The 24,215-nt window shown below is 42.0% G+C and overlaps 1 protein-coding gene and 1 pseudogene across 2 annotated transcripts in view; both read left to right on the forward strand.

Moving 5' to 3' along the window:
- The first annotated feature begins 5,718 nt into the window (after positions 1-5,718).
- On the forward strand, positions 5,719-11,533 carry pfdn1 (prefoldin subunit 1). The gene is made up of 4 exons (XM_083639062.1): positions 5,719-5,789; positions 7,152-7,318; positions 9,074-9,158; positions 11,317-11,533. Exons 1-4 carry the CDS (start codon positions 5,754-5,756, stop codon positions 11,398-11,400), a joined length of 372 nt encoding a protein of 123 aa, XP_083495188.1. The 5' UTR covers positions 5,719-5,753; the 3' UTR covers positions 11,401-11,533.
- Positions 11,534-14,922: 3,389 nt separating this feature from the next.
- LOC310777926 (secretin receptor-like) overlaps positions 14,923-24,215 on the forward strand; it is a 19,950-nt pseudogene continuing 10,657 nt past the window's right edge. Inside the window, exons 1-3 of the transcript in view lie at positions 14,923-14,994; positions 15,682-15,793; positions 23,504-23,603. The product of the transcript in view is annotated as a secretin receptor-like (transcript). The remainder of the gene's footprint in view (positions 14,995-15,681; positions 15,794-23,503; positions 23,604-24,215) is intronic.

The raw sequence follows: 24,215 nt of genomic DNA on the forward strand, positions 1-24,215 counted from the left end.
TCCATAGACTGCCAACACGAACTGCCAGAGACCGGGTTGCAGGTTTTTGCCCCTGTTTGTTCCATCTGTCTGTCTGTCTGTCTGTCACTGTCTGTCTGTTTGTCTGTCACTGTCTGTCTGTCTGCCTGTCTGTCTGTCTGTCTGTCTGTCTGTCTGTCTGTCTGTCTGTCTGTCTGTCTGTCTGTCTGTCACTGTCTGTCTGTCTGTCTGTCTGTCTGTCACTGTCTGTCTGTCTGTTTGTCTGTCACTGTCTGTCTGTCTGTCTGTCTGTCTGTCTGTCACTGTCTGTCTGTCTGTCTGTCACTGTCTGTCTGTCTGTCACTGTCTGTCTGTCTGTCTGTCTGTCACTGTCTGTCTGTCTGTCTGTCTGTCACTGTCTGTCTGTCTGTCTGTCTGTCTGTCACTGTCTGTCTGCCTGTCTGTCTGTCACTGTCTGTCTGTCTGCCTGTCTGTCTGTCTGTTTGTCTGTCACTGTCTGTCTGTCTGTCTGTCTGTCTGTGTGTCTGTCTGTCACTGTATGTCTGTCTGTCACTGTCTATCTGTCTGTCTGTCTGTCTGCCTGTCTGTCACTGTCTGTCTGTCTGTCACTGTCTGCCTGTCTGTCTGTCACTGTCTGTCTGTCTCTGCCTGCCTGCCTGCCTGCCTGCCTGCCTGCCTGCCTGCCTGCCTGCCTGTCTGTCTACCTGTCTGTCTGTCTGTCTGTTTGTTTTGGTTTGTCTGTCTGTCTGTTTGTCTCTGTCTCTCTGTCTGTCTGTTTGTCTCTATCTGTCTGTGTCTGTCTGTTTGTCCACCGGATATCTCAAAAAGTTATGAACAGATTTGCAATGTTGAAATGTTTTATTGCTTCCTTGTTTTCTTTTCTTTTGTCTCCTGCAAAGTATAACTTCTATCTCTTCTGTCCTGTTGTGTTTATCGTCACATTTTATAAACTGCATTTCTTCATCACTCTGAAATAAAAACTAAACTCCAGTATTGATATTAATAGCACATGTTTGAGGATGCAAGAGAGCAAATGGAGAAAAAGAAGCAGCACATAGAGGAACTGTTTGACCTGAACAAACAGAGCAGAGGAGCAACACCTCAGAAGGTACCGTAAAGCTACTGTCTGCTGCAAACTGTCACATTTAAGCAGTGTTGGGGGTAACTCATTACAAAAGTAACATTACATGTAATATATTACTTTTAGCAGTAACTCAAAACTTATTACTTATAGGATTTCAGTAATATTATACCAGTTACTTTGTCAAGTAACTCAAGTTACAAATTGAGTTACATTTCTTTTAAATCAAAGCACATATTTAAAAAAGATACAATCATTTCCTAATCAAACTGTGTTTTTATGGAAATAACCACTACAGATGACAATAACAAAGGAAACGAATAACATTTAGAATTTTGGATTGTTTACACTGCGACTTGAAGGCGCTTGAAATTATTTTGGTAAAAGTTGTTTTGGTAAAAGTAATGCAAAAGTAGTGTAATAAGTAACAAGTTACTCTACACAGACAGTAATATTGTAAAGTAACTTATTACTTTCAAATGAAAGTAACTAGTAATATGTAGTATATTACATTTTGAAAGTAACTTGCCCAACACTGCATTTAAGCTTGTGTTACTTTACTTTGATCAGCTTCTTCCTTCCTTACAGGTTACAGAGTACAAACTGGCAACCGTTCAAAATCTTCAAATGGCTCTGTATCACAGCAGGAAGGAAGATATTGTTAAGGTGTGTGTCAGTGTTTTGCACATGGAAAAAGTTCAGAAATTTGTGGACCTAATGGACAAATGGGAATGGGAAAGTTAGACTCAACATGTACAACTGAAGTGTTTCTCATCCTCTAATTTTGCAGACTCCTTTCCTGGAAGCCAAAGCATACCTGGCTGCTGAGTGCTACTGGTTGGGCTGTTTGATGGCTCTAAACAATCCTCCTCTTCAGCCCGACTGGGAGAAGCACGTTCCTGGGCTTGACGCTTGGGATATTTTCCCCTTTGACATCAAATGTGTTTCTGACAATGAACCAATGGAGCAATGAAGACAAGAATCTGTCTGGTTTTGATTAGAAGAACCAAGCTGATACAGTATGTGTTGTTCAGTGTTGATGCGGAATATTGTTGAGGAATTTTGAATTATAGATGGTCTCACTTCTGATGTGGTACCTATCTCTGAGTTCTGGGTCCCCTCTTATTTACTATTTATATCAATAGCCTGGGTGATAACGTGTGAAATGCTAACCGTCATTTCTATGCCGATGATACTGTTATTTATTGTTGTGTGGTCAATCTTGTTGTGAAGTTTTTCAGAATTTGCTATTTGCTTTTGATGTTGTACAAAATACATTGTGTCAATTGAAACGTGTTCTAAATTATGACAAAAGCCACTGAACTTACTATCTATTGTTACTCTTCAGGGCAAGGAGATTGAGCTTGTTTCCTCATATAAGTACGTAGGTATTCTACTTGACGAGTCTGCTTTAAACCACATATTCAGCACCTTGTGAAGAACCTGACGCTGGAATTGGGTTTTTATTTTAGAAATAAATAATGTTTTTCATTTGAGGCTAAAAGAAGACTTGTTGCCACTTGTGCTCGATTATGGTGATGTTTTTGATCCTCTCAGTGCCTCCATGCGATCGACACTGTTTATCATAGTGCGTTGAGATTTATTACAAATTGTAGGGCGCTCACTCATCATTGTACCTTGTATGATCGGGTTGGTTGGCCTGCCCTGTTCATTGGTACGTCCATAAGGCAAATCGCCATCTTCTTCCTTCTGTGGGAGGGTCACTATGACTCTGTAGACAGAGAGCCAATGGCAGTAGGGCACTAGAACCTGTAGAAGGCATAAATAGGGGTGGAGCAATTGAGGAAGCCTTTTGTCCTCCATTATCCAAAAGCTGGCAACAGAAGCAGGTTGCTGCTGGTGTGAAACCGATGCAAGGTGTATGTTTGGCTTGACTGGCAGAGGGAACCGACAAGTAGAAGCGGAGTTGACAAATAATTCCAGTGGAAGGTGCCATTTTGTTTAGAGAGTATGGGGAGCTGATTGGGCCATGTCATATTATTTCAAAGAGACAACAAGTTGCTGTTTATGGGCCACGCTGCTGTAGGCCAACCACTGTTTTCCTGACTCTAAAATAATCTAGTTACACCACCTCTGTAGGATAGGGGCCAGTCCGGAGTATTTTATATTCACTGTATGTGTATCATTCAAGTTCTCCCTCAGCTTTGACCAGAGTAAATTGGTCGGCCCAGGCATAAAGTAAGGTGCACTACTGTGATTGGTGTGCCTTTGGCCTTGATTGTGGCGTTCCTTAGTGTCTTTTGAATCTCTGAAATGCTTGTAGTGGTTTGAACCCGAGTCCCATTTGAACTTGAGTGTTTGAGGTTTTTACCTCCTTGAGTGTGTCTATTACTCATAGGGAGTGTGCCACCTTTATGCCTGTGCCATCGCTACTATTTCATGTGTTGCTGATGAATGGAGAGCATACTCACTGGCCTCACTGTTTAGAACAGACTGTTTTATGTAGGCATTTATTTATTGTTCATGCGGCCCCTGATTCATGTTGCCATACACCCTAAATATATATGGGTGCATTTTAATGACTTATTAGTCGAAATAAATTGATCTTACTTTTGATACACAAGCCTCTGTCTGTCTTCATTCAATTGAAGCCCTGTGTTTGATGTTTTATGGTAACAGGGTCATGTCACACTTCTTATCGAAAAATGTGGGGCATTTGAAGGCAGGTTTAGATGGATAATTCATTTTAAATTAACAGTTGTGATGTCATTATTCAGTCTTGACCACCAATATTTGATCCTTTTCTCACTCACTCCTATGTCACCACATGCTCTCAGGGCTTGAAATTAACTTTTTTTGACCACCTGCCAATATGGCTGATAGATTTTAACAGTCAGTCAGTAGACAGAGTAAACACGATTCTGCCTGACCAATCAGTCGTCAACAATGTTTTCACGTCACCGTATGGTACCGGGTTCACAGAATAGAACCACGACGAGGCAGGTACGAAAAGTAGCACGACTCGACCCCAATACAACCCGGGCTGGGATAGTTTTTAGTGGTGGAATGAGATCATTTATGGAGTCGAGCGGAGCGGGATCGCGTTACTACCTGCGGTGGAAATGGGCCATAAGTGGCCCGAGATTCTCAAAGCCTGTGTTGAGGGTCACACAAGAACAAAAATGCACTCTTGAAGCTAAATAAATCCAAAACCAACAAGTTAATTATTTAAATTTTTACTTCAAATTTCCTCAATGTAGAACAGTCATTTCTTACACATGAGATTACTTTTAACCTTTTAGTCATAAAGATTATTGAAAGATATTCCATATTCCAGACTGAAATTTTATAACAGAAGTGGTGTATTAGCCAGAATGACATGAACATTTGGACACTTATTCAGTGCGTATCTTGCATGTTGCATTCAGGTGCACTGTTTTTTTGTTTGTTTGTTTTTCAATTCCAGCGCGGGCAGGCCCGGCGCCACGAGGGGGCCTCAGGGGGCTTAAAGAATAGTATAAAGGCCAGTTAGGCAATGTTTGTACCTGACATGTTTAGGCTGCTGTTTCTGCAGTCTTCATCAAATTTGATCAGTTTAAGTTGATGTAGGCTACCCCCTGTAAACATAGCTCTGTTGTTACAGAATTGGCAGGGAAGCGCTATTTGCTGTGCTTTGGTTGTCACAAGGTGTCAGAGATGTAGCTATTTATTAAATTTGAACCTATGAACCCTTGAACCTCTATTAATGCCTTTATCTGCTGCTGTGAAATAAATGTTTTATTTGATTTTGAATAGTAGTCTTTCTTGTGTTATTGCGCTTTTCAGAGGTTATTATGGTTAAAAAGTCCAGAAATAGGCATAGCGGGTATATAACCTATGTTTTACGATATAAAAATATCATATAAAAAAAAAAAATCAGCCCCCTCGCCAGTTATAACAGCCCCCTCAGTCATTTCATCCTGGCGCCGGCCCTGAGCGCGGGCCACACGGGGTGGGCCACTTGACTAGGGGTGGCCTACTGTATGAGTGGAGGAGAGCTGAAGATAAAGAAATTAGCCTAAACTGTAAAAACTACAAGTTCCTTGAGGAACCTCTAGGTTACTCCAAGAACCTAGGGGTTCCCCCAAGAACTCTGAAGTTCCTCAATGCTCTCAGAGGTGCCTGCAAGAACCTTTACTTGCCTTTATTTTTTAAAGGCGTGTATGCAGACCTCTGCTGAAATGTTGATGTAGCCTATCCACAAAGCCTTCACAGACCAGTGAAGTGGCCTGTATCATTAGCTGTAACCTATCAGCCTCAGATGATACATTATTTTATTATGAAAAGTGTGCTCCACTGCGATGAACAAAACTCATATTCTGCTGAAGCACTCAAGTAGCCATTTGCAGAAATGTAAAAAAAAAATCCCTTCAAGTGCGGTATGATGAAATTGAAATGTGATATCAGCAACAAATGGGCTATAGAGGTTTCGAATAAATCACAAACATATTTTCGTGATCTTTGTTGTAGTTCCCCCCCGCCAGCACAGGTGGCGCTAACACAGCCGAAGAAGAAGAAGAAGAAGAAGAAGAAGAAGAAGAAGAAGAAGAAGAAGAAGAAGAAGAAGAAGAAGAAGAAGAAGAAGAAGAAGAAGAAGAAGAAGAAGAAGAAGAAGAAGAAGAAGAAGAAGAAGAAGAAGAAGAAGAAGAAGCTGGTAACGCGCATGCGTGGTAGTAGGTAGTTGCTGTGTTTAATGATGGCTGCGCCCATAGATCTGGAGCTGAAGAAGGTAAATGTGCTGATTTTAGTGTTTTCTCCTAGATATAATACACGTTGTATCTATGGTGTTGTATCCTCTTCTTTCTCTTCTTCACAGTCTCACAGCTTACTTTATAATAAATCGCCCGCCTGTTTATGAGCGAGATTACTGTCAATAAGCTTTCAATACAACAGCATGCTGCCTTCTAGCCCCATAACGTGACGCTGCTACTGTACTCCGATAATATTCTTGTACAGCAGTCATCTGTACGAGAATACTATCGGAGTACAGTAGCAGCGTCACGTTATGGGGCTAGCTGCCTTCACTCTTCTTGACGTTAGCCGCACTGTAGCTAACTCACTGAGCTGACTAAACTCACTAGCTAACACAGCAGCTAACCATGTACAGTAGCTGTGACAGTCAATTCAAAGAGGCTTTAAATAAAGGCCAATAAAGCCTACTTTGTACTACCTTAGGTAGTACAAACGGGGGGGGGGGGGGTACACAAAAAAACATGTTACTGTAACGTTACAGGCAGCAACAACAAACATGTCAACAATATTTTGTAATGACATACATTACATTAACGCTAGTGCTTGAAGAGAGAGGGAAAGAAGTGTGTGTGTGTGTGTGTGTGTGTGTGTGTGTGTGTGTGTGTGTGTGTGTGTGTGTGTGTGTGTGTGTGTGTGTGTGTGTGTGTGTGTGTGTGTGTGTGTGGACTAGAGCAGATGTGAGGCGGGCCTCCCCGGTGGGACTCCAAACAGTTTCAGGGGAGGCTCAATGAATGGGAGGGATTTTTTGTTATTATTATTTATTTTACATTAGTTATTAATTAAAAGTTATCAAATCACATAGAATAGTCTAATGTGCATACCGGTAATTTGGTTAAAGAGATGTTTCAAAGATACAGTAGTTTTGGAGATGTTTTTGTATGCATCCAATAATTTAGTTAAACTAAGCAGTTAAACGAAGGGGAGGCACCTTTTTCCAAGCTTTGTCTCAGGGGAGGCCCATAGTCTCAGACTTTGAAAACCCCTGGAATAACAACACAATACATAATTCACACCGGAGAATAACTGAAACCTTAAAAAGATATACCTTTAAGAAAAAGCAACCCCCCCTGCAGGTGAAGATGATTGACAGGTTTCTTCCTCTGTGGTGTTTTAGGCGTTTAGAGAACTGCAGGTGAAGATGATTGACAGGTTTCTTCATCTGTGGTGTTTAGGCATTTAGCTACAGGGGAAGATGATTGACAGGTTTCTTCATCTGTGGCGTTTTTAGGCATTCAGCGAGCTGCAGGTGAACATGATTGACAGGTCTCTTCCTCTGTGGTGTTTTAGAGGAGCTGCAGGTGAAGATGATTGACAGGTTTCTTCTTCTGTGGTGTTTTAGGCGTTTGGAGAGCTGCAGGTGAAGATGATTGACAGGCAGCAGAAGGTGAAACTGGCTGACCTTCAGATCGATCAGCTGATCAGAGTTCAGAAACACGCCAAGCTGACACACGCCGAGGTCACGGCTCTGCCAGACAACACACGTATGTACGAGGGCATCGGACGCATGTGAGTATTTGAAGTTATTGTTGTTGTTTTTGTTGACGAGAAGATAGATGTCCTAATCTTCTCTGTGTGTGCAGTAGAAAGTAGCGACGCACCCCTCCTGCTAGTTAGCTTAACATAATGACTGGTAGTCTATGGAACGGGCTACACTACCCCTGTTAAGTCACTAAATAATACATATTCCAACAGCACCAAAACGCTCTTATGTATGTACATGTTGACTCATGCATTCACCATGTTATGAAATAATAATGTACTTAGAGTTAGAAGAGACACCCGCAAACTGTCTTCACTTGCTCAAAATGGAAATTTAATACACGTTTCGTGTATTCGTGACACAAAACGTGAGTAACACCACATGGCCGCAAGATCGTGACTAACACTGCCCCCCCTGCAAAATCTGACTAACACCACCTCCGCGAAGGGCATTAAAATCGTTTAACGCACACCTATGAGTTGATTATTCCCCTTATACCATGGTAATTTGCCAACAATATAAAATAAAAGCATTTGCGAAATTTGGTGCAAGTTTAGCAAGCAAAATCTAAAGTTTTCACAAGCCATAATAACTCTGTGTTTAAGTAGCAACACTTGGGAAACCGACTAATACCTGGAACAAGCATTACCATCCCGTCAGCTTCTCATGCAATGGAAACATTCACTCTTCCAGTAATTAGGACAAACCTTGGATATGAGCCGGTATGGTGCAGGGAAGCTATAGTCCGCTCAGCTCATAGAAGCTGAGATAGCGAGTTGAATAATGTTAGCTCAGCTGTGCTGTTTGATGAAACAGCTGTGCAGGTCAGGTAGCCGGATGAATTTACATGTGATTAGACTTGATCCGGACTACCTGTGCATTAAACGGATTTAACGCACTCCTGCTGGCCAATCAGAAACAAGCATTCACCCAGACCATGGTATAATAGATAAAAGATAGCTATTCTGTGCAGCTTCTCTATTGCATTTTCTCCTTTGGAGTGTTGTAACAGTGGCAGTTAAGGCGCTGGCAGCGTTCTGCGCACCCTTGACTTGGAGCCAGCGAGACTGTGCATACTCGAACGTTAACTCAGCGCGTTGGCTGCGGTACATGTTCAAAACGTTTTATCGTGTCGTTTACCAAGAACTTACAATCATGTCGGTGGGGGGACATTTTATTGTCCCTCCATTTCAAAACTAATTCCGGTGAGCCTGCAGAAGGCTTTGCTAGATGAGGGACAAGCACTGTTAAATGAGGAAATGGCATTTCCTCATTCCTCACAACAAGGAGTTGACGCCGCAGAGTCACATATTCGAGGAGCTGCACGCCCCCTCCGCCGAGCTGCGCCGATAGGACGCCCAGCTGCAGCGACCCCCTCGGCGCAGTCAGCACCGGCGATTTCGCTCAAGCATAATTTGCGCTTTGGCAGTAGCAGTTGACAGGTAAGCTAGCGGATAGTTGATAGGCAGCCAGCCGACAGTTGACAGGCAGCTAGCCAACAGTTGACAGGCAGTTAGCCGACAGTTGACATGCAGCTAGCTGACAGTTGACAGGCAGCTAGTTTTGACTTAAGAAATATATCCAAAGATAGTATTTCTCCTTCTGTTTTTGTTCATTAACGTTGTTACCTCTTCTTTAGTCCTTTCTGAAGATTGTTTGAAGGTTATTTTGCAAAATGTCTAACTTCTGTATGTTCAAGTTTGTGATGTCTCTATGTCTCGCTCTCTCTCCCTCTCTCCTCTGTATCTCTTTCTCCCTCTCTCTCTCTCTCTCTCTCTCAGGTTCATCCTCCAGTCTAAAGAGGAGATCAACAACCAGCTGACAGACAAACAGAAGACAGCTGATGAGAAGATTAAAGAGCTGGAGGTAACACACACACACACACACACACACACACGCATACATAAACTCAATGCGGCTAGCTCGGGGTTGAACACAGCCGGGGAAGTGATACTAAAAGCTGTAGTTCCTCGAATGGCCACTTGAGGCTGGTCCAGTAGTGCTGGCAGCAGCGTCACATCACCCGCTCGGCAGAGACAGAACCGGCTTTAAAACACTTTCACTTTTTAAAAACTTGAATCTGTGAACCGAAATTACGTTCTGTGGAACATTTGTTCTTTGTACTTGTTTTGGTTTGATGATTATGGAGGAACTAGGCTAACACTTGGTTTATTATATTATGGAGGGTTTTATTTGAATGCGCGTTACTAGGCAATAGCTGTGACCCGACAGCACTTGTTTTCTCAGCTGTTATTATCTCTGACTATAGTATCTCCCTGCACGGCCTATATTAGTACTCGAGTAGACTGTTTGGTGAGAATGTGTAGCCTACATACATTTACCAAGAAGACCATCGTTTGACAGGCTTTTGGCTTGGAATAAACACGCCACATGCAGTGGGGGGACCTTTATTTGCTGAGGTTATAAATTGGGCGACTCTTGCTCACAGCCCAGCCAGTCAAGCGTGGAAGCGCGCAACATTTCTAGTTATCATAAAAACTCAATTAAGCAATAAACCCCAAGAGGCTGTGATTTACACTGACGCAAAACGGTTACTACGTATAGCTGTTGATGTGGTGAGGTTTCATAAAATAAACACAACCATTTATTGATAGCAAAAGGCCAAATCATTCCTCCGCCAAAATAGTTCTTCACAGTAGGTTGCTGAGGCCCCCCTGGTGGCCCCCACTTTGAAAACCCACTATCACCTACACAGGTATATAAAAACAGTTGCCATGAACGGTGAAATTAGCTATAGAGACCAAACCCGTTTTTGAACCAGGCTATAAACACATTTATTTCTGCTGTAAAGTTGGACATTTTAACACGTTAACTGCCAACGACGTACTGATACGTCAAGCAGAATCCAACCGTTTACTGCCAGCGACGTATGGATACGTCAAAAAAATCGTTTTTTTTTTTTTGACGGTGGATCGTTGATCTGGCCCTTTTGCATCTTCTATTATACTGTTAGAGCCGCCGGGCGTGTGCAATCCATTCCGCCGACCCACTGAGTGGCGACGGTGCTCAGACTATTGAGTGTTGTTTGGCCAGAAACGCACGCATTCCAGCTGAGCTCAACCGAGGACCCAGAAGCGAACGAGCCTCATTCTCATACTGTAGGCGAAAACCTTTCACACGGGCGCACGGCGGTGGGGGCTTCCACAGGTGGACTGGGTGGAAAGCACACTTTGAAGCGCGCAGCATAAGCCTAGAGTCACACAAGGCTTCGTCAAAGCTCTCAACCGAAAATCCAAGAACGGATTAAGCCACATCCACGCTCGCCGACGAGGGGCCGCCAGAGAGAGAGGCTGCTGCTCACTGCTCAGACAGGCAGGAGAGACTGGCTTGTGACTGACAAACGCTGCTGAAATCCACCAGACACGCCCACGGAGGGAGGAGTTGTAAGGAGAGGGGGTGCGGGTGCTGCTATGGAGGAAATTACTGTTCAGAACTATATTGTTTATGTCTGATGTCTCACTGATGCCAAAAATAAATGGTTAAAGTGACTGTTTGATATTGAATTTCACAAAACTGCGATTATCTCAGCTTTTTGTCTCAGACGCTGAAACCATGCTGTACTCAACGGCTAATATCTACATAACTACTAACTCTACAAACTAACTCTTTTAGACAGAGAAAGCACACATTCTATTAGTACTTTTGTGAACTTTGTGTTGACAAACTCCAAGCAGAAAATTATCCTTGGCTCTTGTAAAATGAGCCAGAATCCTCAAAAAAACCCTCTGGCAAAAGCTACCTACAGTAAAAAAAAAAAGGCTGGCAGTGAATGTGTTAACATGGGCCTATGGGGAATGACTTGCTTTTACATCCAGCCTCAAGTGGCCATTCAAGGAACTGCAGGTTTTGGCACTTCCGCATTGGCTTCATTTTTCCATGACGGAGGTTGGGGTTTGTGAACTCGTCAGTTGCTCAGTCATTGTTTGTTTAGCTCAGTCATTTGTGTTTTGCTCAGTGGTTGTTGCTTGTGTTTTGCTCAGTCATCCTTGTTTATGTTTTGCAGCAGAAGAAATCGTATCTTGAACGCAGCGTGAAGGAAGCTGAAGACAACATCAGAGAGATGCTGCTGTCCAGGAGGGCCCAATAACACACACACACAGACACACACACACACAGACACACACACACACACACACACACACACACACACACACACACACATGTATGTGCACACACATTGAATGTTGCTAGGTATATGAAAATAAAAGTGTTGAACCTTCCCTCTGTCTCTGTTTCATGGTTGGGGTGAGGTAAATAGTATTTTATATTATGTAATATTGTAGTTATATATACATACAGTATATTATACTATATGTATATATAGCATATATGCCTGTAACTTTGGGGTTGAAGAAGGCTTTTAAATCGAGCTTTCTTCCAATCAGTAAGGACGTTCTACGGGGCTCCATCCTGGATGCCCTCTTATTCACATTATATTAACATTGTTTTGTTGACACCGCTCCAGTAGCCTCCTATTTGATGTTAGCACTTCTGGGTCTTATATGTAAAGGTCAATGGGATTTTTGTATGGGGATCTTGGTTAAATGCTTGAAATAAGGCCTGTGGTTAACAAAACTTTATGAAACAGCAAAGTTTGTGTTCAGCAAGATAACCTTCACAAATGAGGACCTATGCCTTTAGATGTTTTTTTTTAAACGTGATTTTCAGAAAATTCATCCAAAGTCATGAAAGTGGTCTTCATGAAGATTATCTTGCCGAACACAAAGTTTGCTGTTCCATAAACTGTTGTTAACCACAGACCTTATTTCATGCATTTAACCAAAATCCCCATACAAAAATCGCATTGACTTTTACGCGCAAGAACCAGGAACTGCAGGGACTTCTGGGTAAGCCTACACAAACATGTCATCCCTGTGGTACTGTACTCTATGGATGAGGAGGATGCCTCTGGGAAAGGGGGAAATGGAGAAGGGGATGCAGCTCAGAAGACACCTGATATTTTGTAGCGTCAGTGTAAATCTAAATGATGTGTGAAACACTAGCAGTCTGTTGACACATTAAACAGTCTTGATCACGCACATAATAATGTGGTTTTAGATTCAACACAGTGTGTCCTGTCTGGTTCAGCAGCACTTGTGCGTCATTGCTGGTCATTTACTTTCGCATCAGAGCCACCTCACTGTAATTACCCCTTGTGCCATAACCTACCATGCCAGAGGTCTTGTCAGAATGTCTCCAAGATGTCCATGGAAGCTCCACTTAACCCATTGATACCTGATGCAGCATTTGTGTGTATATCCCTCATTTGTGTGCATATCCCTTTAAGAACGCGGTTCGCGGTCTTAAAGGGATACACACACATGCTGCATCAGGTATCAATGGGTTAAGACAAAACGTCCTGCTTTATACTCTTTTGGTTGGGCTACCTGTTTTAATGTCAGCACATTCTGTACGTCCTTGGAAGATGCATAAAGGACTGGTTCAATCTGTTTCTCTTTGTGCATGTAGCCTCCTGCTGTGTGCAACTCGTCATTACTGTAACTCTGGCATAGTAGGTTATGGCACAAGCTGGCCACCAGGGTTACAGTGAAACCTTACATTCCCTGAACTGACCCTTCAGTTCAGCTGTTGATATGTTGCATTTTCATCCACATACTTTTTTGAGTGTCCTCTGTTTGTGGTGATGTAGATATTGAAGTCTATTCTGTTGCAGTCATCCTACTATACAGTAATTGGAGAGCATAGTCATAGCGCCACCTACTGGCAATACAAAGCGGTTTATCTTCAGAACCATTCATCCGATCGACTTCAAACTTGGCAGGTGACCGTGTGCTGCTACCAAATTCTGTGATTCAGACATGTGCATTGTCATAGTGCCACCTACTGGCAACACAAAAGATAGTTTATCTCAAGTTCGTTCGATCGACTTCAAACTTGGCGGGTGTGCAGCTGTGGACCCAACGAAGTGCAGTGTGGAATTTCGTGCAATTCGACAAATCAGAACATGCCTTTCACGTATCTGGAGAACCGTTTGTCCGAACCACTTCAAACTTGGGGGGTACGCTGCTGGGGACCCGAAAGAGTGCAGTGACAAATTTTGGCGTGAGTTTGGTCACACCCCCCCAAAAATAAGTCAGCTGAATGGGTAAAATCAATGTCATGTGAAGTGCAACACAACAAGCTGTTTCCCCTCCGCAAATGCTGATTTACACAGTATTGGTTATCAACAGAGAGGATCTGCCAATGATTTATGTCTCTCACAATGAGACAGTCAATAGACCTATCATAGAATAGAAGCTATGAGATAACGTGCAGTTATGTAATGGGCATGCTCAGTGAAATAATGTGCAGAATCAATCATATTTCTGCAATTTCCCCCCATCTGGATCTTGTCGCCTGCCATTTTGTCTGCATTCATCAATGTGTCAGGCACTACTTAGACAAACACAGTATACACAGCCTCAGAGACATACAGACGTATTCCTCCTGCCAATTGATCGTCATAACAAGCATCCCATTCCCTCACTACTGTTTATATATATATATATACCATATATATATATATATATATACATACTGTATATACTGTATATATATATATATATATATATATATATATATATATATATATATATATATAATGTATTTATTTATTTATTTATTTTTTCCAAAGTGGAAGGCAGGCCTCCCCAGGGGGGCTCCAAACAGTTTCAGGGGAGGCTCAGTGAATGGAAGTGGAAAAAATATTACATACGTTAGTTATCAAAAGGAGATCACATAGAATAGCCTAAATTATGTGATTTGGTTAAAGAGATAGTTCAGAGATACAGTTTTGGGGAATTTTACTGTTCTTCCCACTTTCCCACAATCAGAAACAAATGCCTTCGGACAGACCTTTTTTTTAAATAGTCTGAAGCGACCTTGTCTCAATTGTTGAGATCAAATAATTGTTGGGATCAAATAACATAATCATGACATGATCACATAGTGTGCATCCAGGAATTTAGCAAAACTATGGCAAGCAAGTAAACTGGGGTGGGGGTGTGAGGGGCTTTGTCTGAAGGGAGGCCCACAGCCTCATACTTTGAAAAGCCCTAGTCTAGCAGTTAGGGTTCCTGGTTTTCACCCATGGTGGTCCGGGTTCTACTATGGGAATTTATTGTTTCACCCAGGATCAATAATTTTTTTCTGATTGTGTGTGTGTGTGTGTGTTGTAAATTAATTATTGAATGCCTAATGCACCAATTTATAGCTTTTGTGAATTCAGTCGAAAAACATCAGTCTGAGCCAAAACAGTCGAACGCTGATACAAATGCTACAACAAAACTATAACCCATAGCCTACAGGGATATTATAGAACAATTACAGGTGATACCTATGGGAGATACTGTAAAGTCCATATAAGAATATAGGAATATTATAGCCTAATGATAGCATGTGAAATACACCTTCAAGTTATTATTACATACATAGGCTATAGGCAAAAGTCCCTATAGGAATATTAGGCTACCGGTAGCCTATAATGACAGGGTGAAAAAGTACAATAAAGTCTCTACAGTATTAGCTCACTTTTGTATAACATAGCCCACTTCCTGTAAGTATAGCAGTAGCTAGGCTACTGTTTCATTAGGGGCTGGCCATGTGCATCATGACTCCAGTTGACCAATCGTGTTTACATAACATCACCACAGTGTGGAAGTTGGAGGGTGAGCCCTTTCCAGTTTGCCTTGCAGGACGCAGCATGCGACTGGACTGACTTGGAAAGTGAGTGACACTTTGTTGCGTCTCTCCAGCAACTTGTCAGAGTAGCTGGAGCAGCAGTAGCCTATTGGAGCAACAGTGGAGCAATACAACTCTTCATCTGTGATTGAAAGAAACTGCGAAAGTGGAATATTTGCTTCGCTTGGAAATTTTTGTGGAGAAGTGGAGACGCACCAGATCCAGACTTTTCACCTTTCCTCTGACAGAAAGGCTTACCTTAGCTTTTTTCTTTTAATTTTTGGTGGTTATCAATGTTATATCCCAATGTGGATACCTGCATTAGCGCTAATTGCATTTCTTCTGGAGTGCTGTTCCCATGTGAGTTCTGCCCATCATGAGCCAGAAGTGGCTTATTTATTTATTTATTTATTTATTTATTTATTATGAATAGAATATGGATATTATAGAGGTGTCATAGGAGGTAGAAATGTTATAAAGTAGCCTATAATTGTCATTATAAACTCACCATTGACACACTGTTAGTGCTTAGAATATAGAACTTTAGTGATTTCATTTGGAAACACTGTAATGTTCCTTTGCTCTTTGGCACAACACTGGCATAGGCTATGTTGCATAGGAGGCTATGCCCCATAAAGTTGAAGCATTTTAAATGCCTTCTTTCACTTTTTCTCTTCACAAATTGCAGGTGAGAACTATTCCTATTGAATGTGACCCAAACTACATTTTGCTCCAAGATGAAGTGAAGTGTATGGAACTGCTGAAGATCAACAGCAGCTCACCCAGCTCAGAGAAACCAGGCAAGTCATGGAACAAGGCAATTATGCTGCTTATGATAAGGACATGTGTGAGAGGTTCAAAGAAGGGCAATGAAAAAGCTTTAACAGACACACACCAGGCTGAAGAGTAAGAGGTGTTTCCTGACAAATGTTACTAATACATTTTTCTATCCAGAATAACAAATGCCGGTTTCTTCATAACTGACAATTTGATATTCTAATATGAAAGAGGTAGCAGCTAAACCTTCCTCAGTTGCCACTTTATTTGGTACGCCCCCTAATTTAACAGAAACAGCTCGCCCCTCCAGACAGTGAGTTGCATGCATACTATAGCTGTGAGTCAGTATAAAGCATGCAGACAGAGTCAAGAGGTTCAGTTCCTGTTCAGCTAAATGTTAGAATGGGCAAGATGCTGATTTAATTGACTTATAGTATGATCGTTGGCGCCAGACGGGCTGGCTCCAGGATCTTAGAAATGGCCGACCTTGTAGAAGTTACATCGGTAACACTTTACAATACTGTAACACAAAAATTGGGTAGTTACTGAGGAACGAGTCAGGAACGAACCATTAGTTCATGATTAGTTCATGAATAGTTAATAGGTAGTTCCTTAATGGTAGTTACTTAAGAACTGACCAGTCCATTAGTTACCATGTTAACGAACCAGTAAGTAATGATTACTTCCTTAAAAAAAAAAAAAAATCTTTTGCTAGTTCATGAGTAGTTAATGGGTAGTTCCTTAATGATCCTTAATGGTAGTTTCTTAAAGATCCTTAATGGTAGTTACTTAAGAACTGACAATTAGTTACCATGTTAACGAACCAGTAAGTAATGATTACTTCCTTAATTTTTTTCCGCTAGTTCATGAGTAGTTAATGGGTAGTTACTTAAGAACAGACTATTAGTTACCATAGTTGTTACTAGGGAATGAATCATTAGTTCATGATTACTTCACCATTAGTTACCATATTTGTGCCCCCTCAAGTAAAGCAGGCCATCATACTTAGTTGTTACTAGGGAGTTCATCATTACTTAATGATTACTTCACCATTAGTTACCATGTTTGTGCCCCCTCAAGTAAAGCAGGGCTTCATGTGTTACACAAATATGGTAACTAATGAGGAAGTAATCATGAACTAATGATTAATTCCCTAGTAACAACTATGGTAACTAATAGTCTGTTCTTAAGTAACTACCCATTAACTACTCATGAACTAGCGGAAATAAATTAAGGAAGTAATCATTACTTACTGGTTCGTTAACATGGTAATGGTCAGTTCTTAAGTAACTACCATTAAGGATCTTTAAGGAACTACCATTAAGGGTCATTAAGGAACTACCCATTAACTACTCATGAACTAGCGAAATAAAAAATAAAATATATATATATTTTAAGGAAGTAATCATTACTTACTGGTTCATTAACATGGTAACTAATGGTCAGTTCTTAAGTAGTCTCGGCTCCCAGACGTTTGGTGAGCTGCGCCACCAAACGTCTGGGAATTTCACTGCCAGAAACTGTCTGTCCGAGCCCGGCGAGAACCGCCGGCAGCAGACACGCCTACATTTATTATTAGAATTTTATTTGGTAGCGGCAATGCCATTTATCATAGTCCTAACACAGAGCATGAAGCTGATATGCTCCAAACAAAATTTATAGCTGTGGTTTATTTTACAATCATTTTTCCTACCCGGAAGTGGTCCGCTTGATACTGTGAACTTGTGTGAAGTCATCAGCAGCCAGCAGGCTCTGTAACGTAGCCTCGGGAGTCGGGTTTATCGCTGGGGGAAAGACCTCTAGCCGCCGGGGCCGGATGAAACACGTCCTATTAACAGGTTATGTTTGTTTCTACGTGATTAATATGTTTCTCCGCAAATGCGACGATGTTTTGCGAGACACCGGTTCTGCATGAGATCTGCCCCCAGAAAGCAGGCCCGCCCACAACACTCATGATTGGTTCTCCGATGCAAGGCTTCCAACAGCGCCACCTAACGTTATGCAAAGATTTAAATAGTAATATTCTCAGTCTTACAGGAGTGAAACGGATTAAGACTGAGGGCTGAGTCTAGTTCTTAAGTAACTACCATTAAGGAACTACCTATTAACTATTCATGAACTAATCATTAACTATTCATGAACTAATGGTTAGTTCCTGACTAGTTCCTCAATAACTACCCATTTTTTGTGTTACAGTATTGTAAAGTGTTACCGTTACATCCACTACCGTGTCTCGAGTTGACCAAGAATGGTACGATAAAACACATAACTTCATAGAAATTCACATAAACAGCATAAATCCATGGGTCCATCCTGTTGGTGTCAAAAGGTACTACATGCTGGGGTTAGTGGCGTAATTTTGAATGTCGATTAGGGCGGGAATCTGAGAGCAAGCGTAGACATTTCGTGGAGGATTGCCGGAAGGTGGGTATAGAGAAGGTTTGCATGCATAGCGGCAAAGGAGAGGCATTGAAAGTAGAGCTCAAGTCAACTTTATCAAGGGTGCGGCCGTGCGGGAAAGTAGGTGCGGAGGGTGCGGCAGGAGATGGGATTTTCAAAATTGTTGGATTTGGCTGTCTTGTGTTTATACCACCAACAAAATGCATTAAAAAACAATTTGTGCTTCCCAGCTCTAATCTTATTTCATATGCGCTCTCTTCAAAAGTGTTTGATTTTCATCATAATCTGGTTTTCCATAATAATAATAATAAGTTCAGTGTTTATGCCTGTGTTGCTGTCTGTTGTAGTGTAAAACGACTAAAGGGAGAGCAGGTGGTTACATGAAAGTGAGTGAGAAAAGGAGAAGATACTGAATAATGACATCACAACAGTATAATCCTAATGTTAATTTAAAATGAAATATTCTTCTAAATATGGATAAAAGTCCAAAAAACATAACATTTTCTCAGCGTCGAGATTCCATTCCTTACAGCACCCCTACTTAATAATAGTTCCAGCGCGGCTGACTTTATGCAAATGTCAGGCATCTGGAACAAGCATTGATAAATGGAGTGCCAGGTGTGCGTTTTATTTACGTCTGCTCATAAAACATCCCCGTCCAACTTCTGCCTGTTTCGTGAGTCCAGTGTGGTAGCGACTGGATTGTTAAACTCACTCCCCAGTATAAAGGCATGTTAATCAGCTCCGCCAAGGGAGCCAACTCTCTTGGTGGAGTGGTTAGTGTCATTAGCCGCTTTCACACCGGCCTTTGTTGGAAAAGCTGAACTTTGGATGAACTTTTGCTCCACCACCTGCCGAGGGGGCAAAGCCGACTGGAGGAGAGGAGACTCCTATTAAATCAAAATGCTATTCACCAAAGTTTTTCTATATATCCTGTGTGCACTGAAGTCACAATGTTATAACCATATGTCACGTGAAACATGGATTGAATTATATCATTGAAATGCATTGTGTTGACTGAGGGATGTGAACACGTGACTATGGACTTCCAAGAGTGTGGTAAATGTAACCTCAATATTAATGGATTTTAATTGTATGCTGAAATAGTCTATGTTACATGCGCAATGTTTGAAATGACGAAAGTAATAATGCATTATTGTGTGCTAAAATAAGTCTGTTACATAACAAATGTTTTCAGATGAGAGTGGGAAGAGAGTGTCAGTGAGTTCAAGACACATGTTCAGGCATGTTCAGGCTCAGTTGATGGGCATGGGCTACCATTAGCAGAGGGATCATGTTGCATCCAATCAGAATTGAAGTCATTGAGTCAGCAAAACATAGACACACCCTCGTCGAAAGGGACAGATAAAAGAAACGGACCTCAGAGCCTTTGTGCTCTCCTGCACGACGGGAGACCGTCTCTTAGATGGTCTCGACTCCACCAGGGAGTGAGCGGAGACAGGCAGGCCACCTTAGATAAGAGAAAGATAGCTCTGGGATAGGGCGAGCACAATCAGTGTATGTGGAATCCTCCGTGATTTTAGCATTGCGGCTAGGAGCACAAAGATTTGAGATATATATTAGAGAAGACAGGCCCTTTTAGTTATTTGGAAATAGCACAAGTCTGTAGGGCGAGCACAATCAGTGCATGTGGAATCCTCCGTGATTTTAGCATTGCGGCTAGGAGCACAAAGATTTGAGATACATATCAGAGACAGACAGGCTTTTATTTAGGCAGGTAGGCCACCTCAGATAAGAAATCGTTAAAAGCCAAGAGTGATGCTTAAATAGGGAGTGTATAATGAACTCCATGTTGAAAATTAAGGTAATGTATATTGGACAATGATGTCATGTGTATTGGACAGAATGTAATGGACAATGATAGTATGCTTTATAAGGAAAAGCGTTAACTTATATATAAAACCTATAAAACCCAAGGACTTTTATTTATTTATTTTTCTTCTTCAAAACATCATTGAGGAGGGTCCACAAATCCAATAAGGTAAGAGGCATGATTTTGGGTTCAGATAATTAGCCTCCTCCATGCATGTAGAAATGACAGAATGATTTTGGGCTTCAGATCGTTCGCAGAAATATGTACTGGGTGATTCTACTATATAGGTTAGTAACTAAATTCTTTCACCCTGGAGGGAAAAAGTGCCGTAAGGCCACCTGTATCGGTAGAGTGCCCACCCGATGTTCGGGGAGGAGGGGATAGAGGTCCTAGATTAGGACCCGGAGGTGTACAAAGGATTAACATGTTGTTACTCATCGGGGAACTTACATGTCTGCCTTTTACTCTGGGTATTTCTAGTCGTATGGGATAGCCTCTATTAGGTAGAGATCCGCTGGTTATGCACGGTCTCTCACCTCCGTGATTTGTGAGTGCTCCGATGACGCTATTCTAACTCTCAGGGGAAGGGTCATAGGTCAGAGGACGCTCGCAAATCATCACACCTTGAAAGCCGTAAAATGCCGGGTTACCCTGCAACCCACCTCCACCTGAAAGTGTCGGAGCGGCAAGCCGGAACGGTGCGAATGGTCAGCTCATTCATAAAGAAAATACAGGGGGAAGCACCTCATGCAGCAAGAAAAGCATAAGTGAAAGTAAAAAAATTCGGCCAGGAGGAATGCTCCGTGCGTAGTAAGTAGGTTAGGCTTTATGCTCAAACGATGTTGACATTAGTAGGTAAAATTAACGGATATAATAATAAGCTTCAGAGGACTATAGCTGTCTGTGGCGAGTTGGTCTGAGGATATTCCCTCTGGAAACCAGCTCCAGAACTGCAATCTGTCTAGCTAGCCAGTTGTGCGTTCCCTTACAAAAACTACTAACGTTATAGTAGTCATGTGCATTTATAGCCTATACTATTCTCCCGACGACGAGTAACGTTATGCAGACTGCAGCTGTTTGATATGCGGGCGTCATCTTTCAGAACGGACGCTAATTAGGCTACTTCATGGGAATAATTTGCTTTACAAAAAACTGGACCAAAAGATAAGAATTAGCCTTGTACCTAATAGGCTACATGATGGTGCATCTGTGATCCTCCATAAAGTCGATCAGATAAATATTGAAAGCCTTGTTACCATGCTGCATGTGGACAATTTTGTGTTTTATCACTTTGATCCTTAACGACCGCAGCTGCTCGTTGGCTGATGTTTGGTTGTTGAATGAATTCGTTCATCATACAGTAGCCTAGGCTACACTAACCTATGAAAATATGGGCTAGGAAGAGCTGGGTGGAAATGCCTCCGCTCGCCTTTCAATCCGGGAGCGGTGGCTGTCACCTGAAAGCACACCCCAGAACGGGAATGTGGCGGTGCTGCTTGGCTGTGTGTGAAAGCAATTTCTGTGGCTGCCAGCTTTGCGGGCCTTCTGAACTGCAATTTTGCGTGATCTGTGTGTGAAAGCGGCTTTGACTCCCAAGCCGAAGGTCGGCGGTTCGTATCCACCCCTGGGCAAGCCCTTAACATGGGTTGCTGCAATTACCACCTACACAACGCCGTTACACATGGACATTCAATGTAATGGATGTGAATGTTTTCTTGTCGTTTATTAGGTACCAACTGAGCAGCAAAGCCTACTAGTGTTACTGACCAGCTGAGGCTGAGAGAGCTCAATAGAGCGCCTCACATTTATGCTAATATCATATAATAACCATATGAGATGCTGTGTGGCAGAAAATAGGCTATTTACAGGATGTAAATGCACGGATAGCACATGCCCTATCGGTCTCTGTTCCAGGTCGTTGCGTGGCGCGTTCTAGCTCTATACTGAGTCGTTTCCAGAGATTTCGGTTGTGGGTGACCAGGATAACATAAACCAAGCTGGAAATAAGGTCCAGGTTGTAAGAAACCGGAATTCTCTTTCAGTTTCAGAGGCTGTGCAGGCTCATTTCTAAAGCTAGCGTGATTATCCACCATTATGAAGATCTAAGGAATCCAAAGTTAGGCTAAATTTTGGGCATTTCTGGCATGGCCATTTTCAAAGGGGTCCCCTGACCTCACCAGGCTTAGGGGCCTACACCCCTTCAGTTGTATGGCCTTTCTGTCAGAATGCTATCTTTCCACTTAAATACAGTATTGTGTTTATTCTTTGTGTGTGTGTGTGTGTGTGTGTGTGTGTGTGTGTGTGTGTGTGTGTGTGTGTGTGTGTGTGTGTGTGTGTGTGTGTGTGTGTGTGTGTGTGTGTGTGTGTGTGTGTGTGCGCGCGCGCACATGTGCATTACAATCAACTCTAAATCTAATGCTAATAAGTTACTGTTAAACAGATAAAAGAGTACAGTTTATATTATTTTGAAAAAATATTTCAGATTTAGAATATAAATAGTCTATAAAATATAATACATTTTAATGTGATGTAATCTCACATAACATCAACATTTATGTTTGGCCCACGGCCCTCCATCCAGATACATTTTTGGTCCTAAATGGGAAAGAATTTGGGCACCTCTGTGTTAGATGGGTTTTGACGGGGATAATAACTAGAATTGAAGTTAAACTAAGGGAAGGTGCTTTACCTAGTCACCCACCCGGTCAAATATGAACACACTGATGATGAGAGACATGGACAATTCTGCTAAAACAGCGTATAGTGCACATTTGGTCAGTAGTCACAGTGCTGTTTTTCCCCCCTATTTTTATTTTCAGTTCATTTGTCACCCTGACTTAGTGTATACAAGCTTATCCAAACCAATTTGGCGAGAGGTATGAGAAGACTTTGGAGAGACGTGTCAAATGGTGAGAAGAATTATTCAGCCATAAATGGACACATCACTACACATTATTTATGGCAACAAAAAGAAGCAGAAAAAAAGTTGACGGAGTGGAGAGTTTTCTTAAAGCCAAAAGCATCACACAGAATCTGAATCGTGTCTCTTATTTTGGCTGACTTGTGTTTGGGTCCAGCTGGAATATATTCATTTAGACAGCCTATTAATAATGTCTCTGTCTAGTCTAGTGCATTTACTCATTACTCATTTCAAGCTGCAGTAGTAACAAATTGAGGGCTCGGAATAGAATACAATTAAATGTAATTTCATTACAATGGCAGTAAATCAGAGATCTGTAATTTTCCAAGACAGGAGGACAATATAAGGGGAAACAAAGTGCAAAGATACCCTGAGTTTCACCGCAAACTGCTCGTTAGCTACAGATTTTAAGGAGTGTGTGAGGAAAACCGTTTAAAACATCACTTGCTTCATCACAGCTTGTCCAAAAGATATGTCTTAAAAGTGTGCTGAACTTATATGAAACAGAATGTTTGAGTCCAATATTCCTCAGGCTCCTCATCTCTGCTTCAATCTTGTTTTGTCTCTTCTTGTGGCCAGAATGTTGGGGCTTGTGGGACCATCTGAACTGCTGGCCCCATGCTGTGGCTGGAGAGGTTGTGTCTCAGCCGTGTCCCAGGTTCCTACACACTACAGGTTAGTTGGGAAGGGGGGGCGCGCGCAGATGAATGCCAAATATCAAGGGAGTGGGTGAATATTGGAGTAGTGTCCAGACCAAAACACATAGGACAAATGCACCAAGTTTTTTAGAAGATTGGCCCATTGGTTAACTTAACATTCAAATGGTGAGCAGACAGAACACAAAATTACTTATGGGTCCCTAAATTACCAAATAGCCTACGTGTCTACCATTCGGTCCAGGTCCAGGCTATAGCTTTAGCATACACCAGAGTGATTTAAAGAGAGAGTGGCGCCAACGGAAGTCCAAAATGCTTGATAGTCACGTGACTCACGTAGCTATAGTGTGTGTGGGGGAATAGTTCCAGGAAGTATGTTTCAGTGCATAAAATAAAAGCTGATAATATGCAATTTGATTCTTTAAATGTCTAAGGGCTAAATGTCCACCACCTCCGGAACAGATGCGGTACGGCTCCGGTACCATACGGCTGCCAACAGACCCACACTCATGTAATTTGTCTGACGACAAAAATAGAACAGGTGCGTCATTTTTCCGTACCGCATGTATCGCCCATCCGGCAGTTTTACCGGACCCGCAACGCAGCCGTAACGCATCTGGTGTAAATTGGCCTTT

Source organism: Poromitra crassiceps, assembly GCF_964638095.1.
Source record: "Poromitra crassiceps genome assembly, chromosome: 6".
NCBI lineage: Eukaryota > Metazoa > Chordata > Actinopteri > Beryciformes > Melamphaidae > Poromitra > Poromitra crassiceps.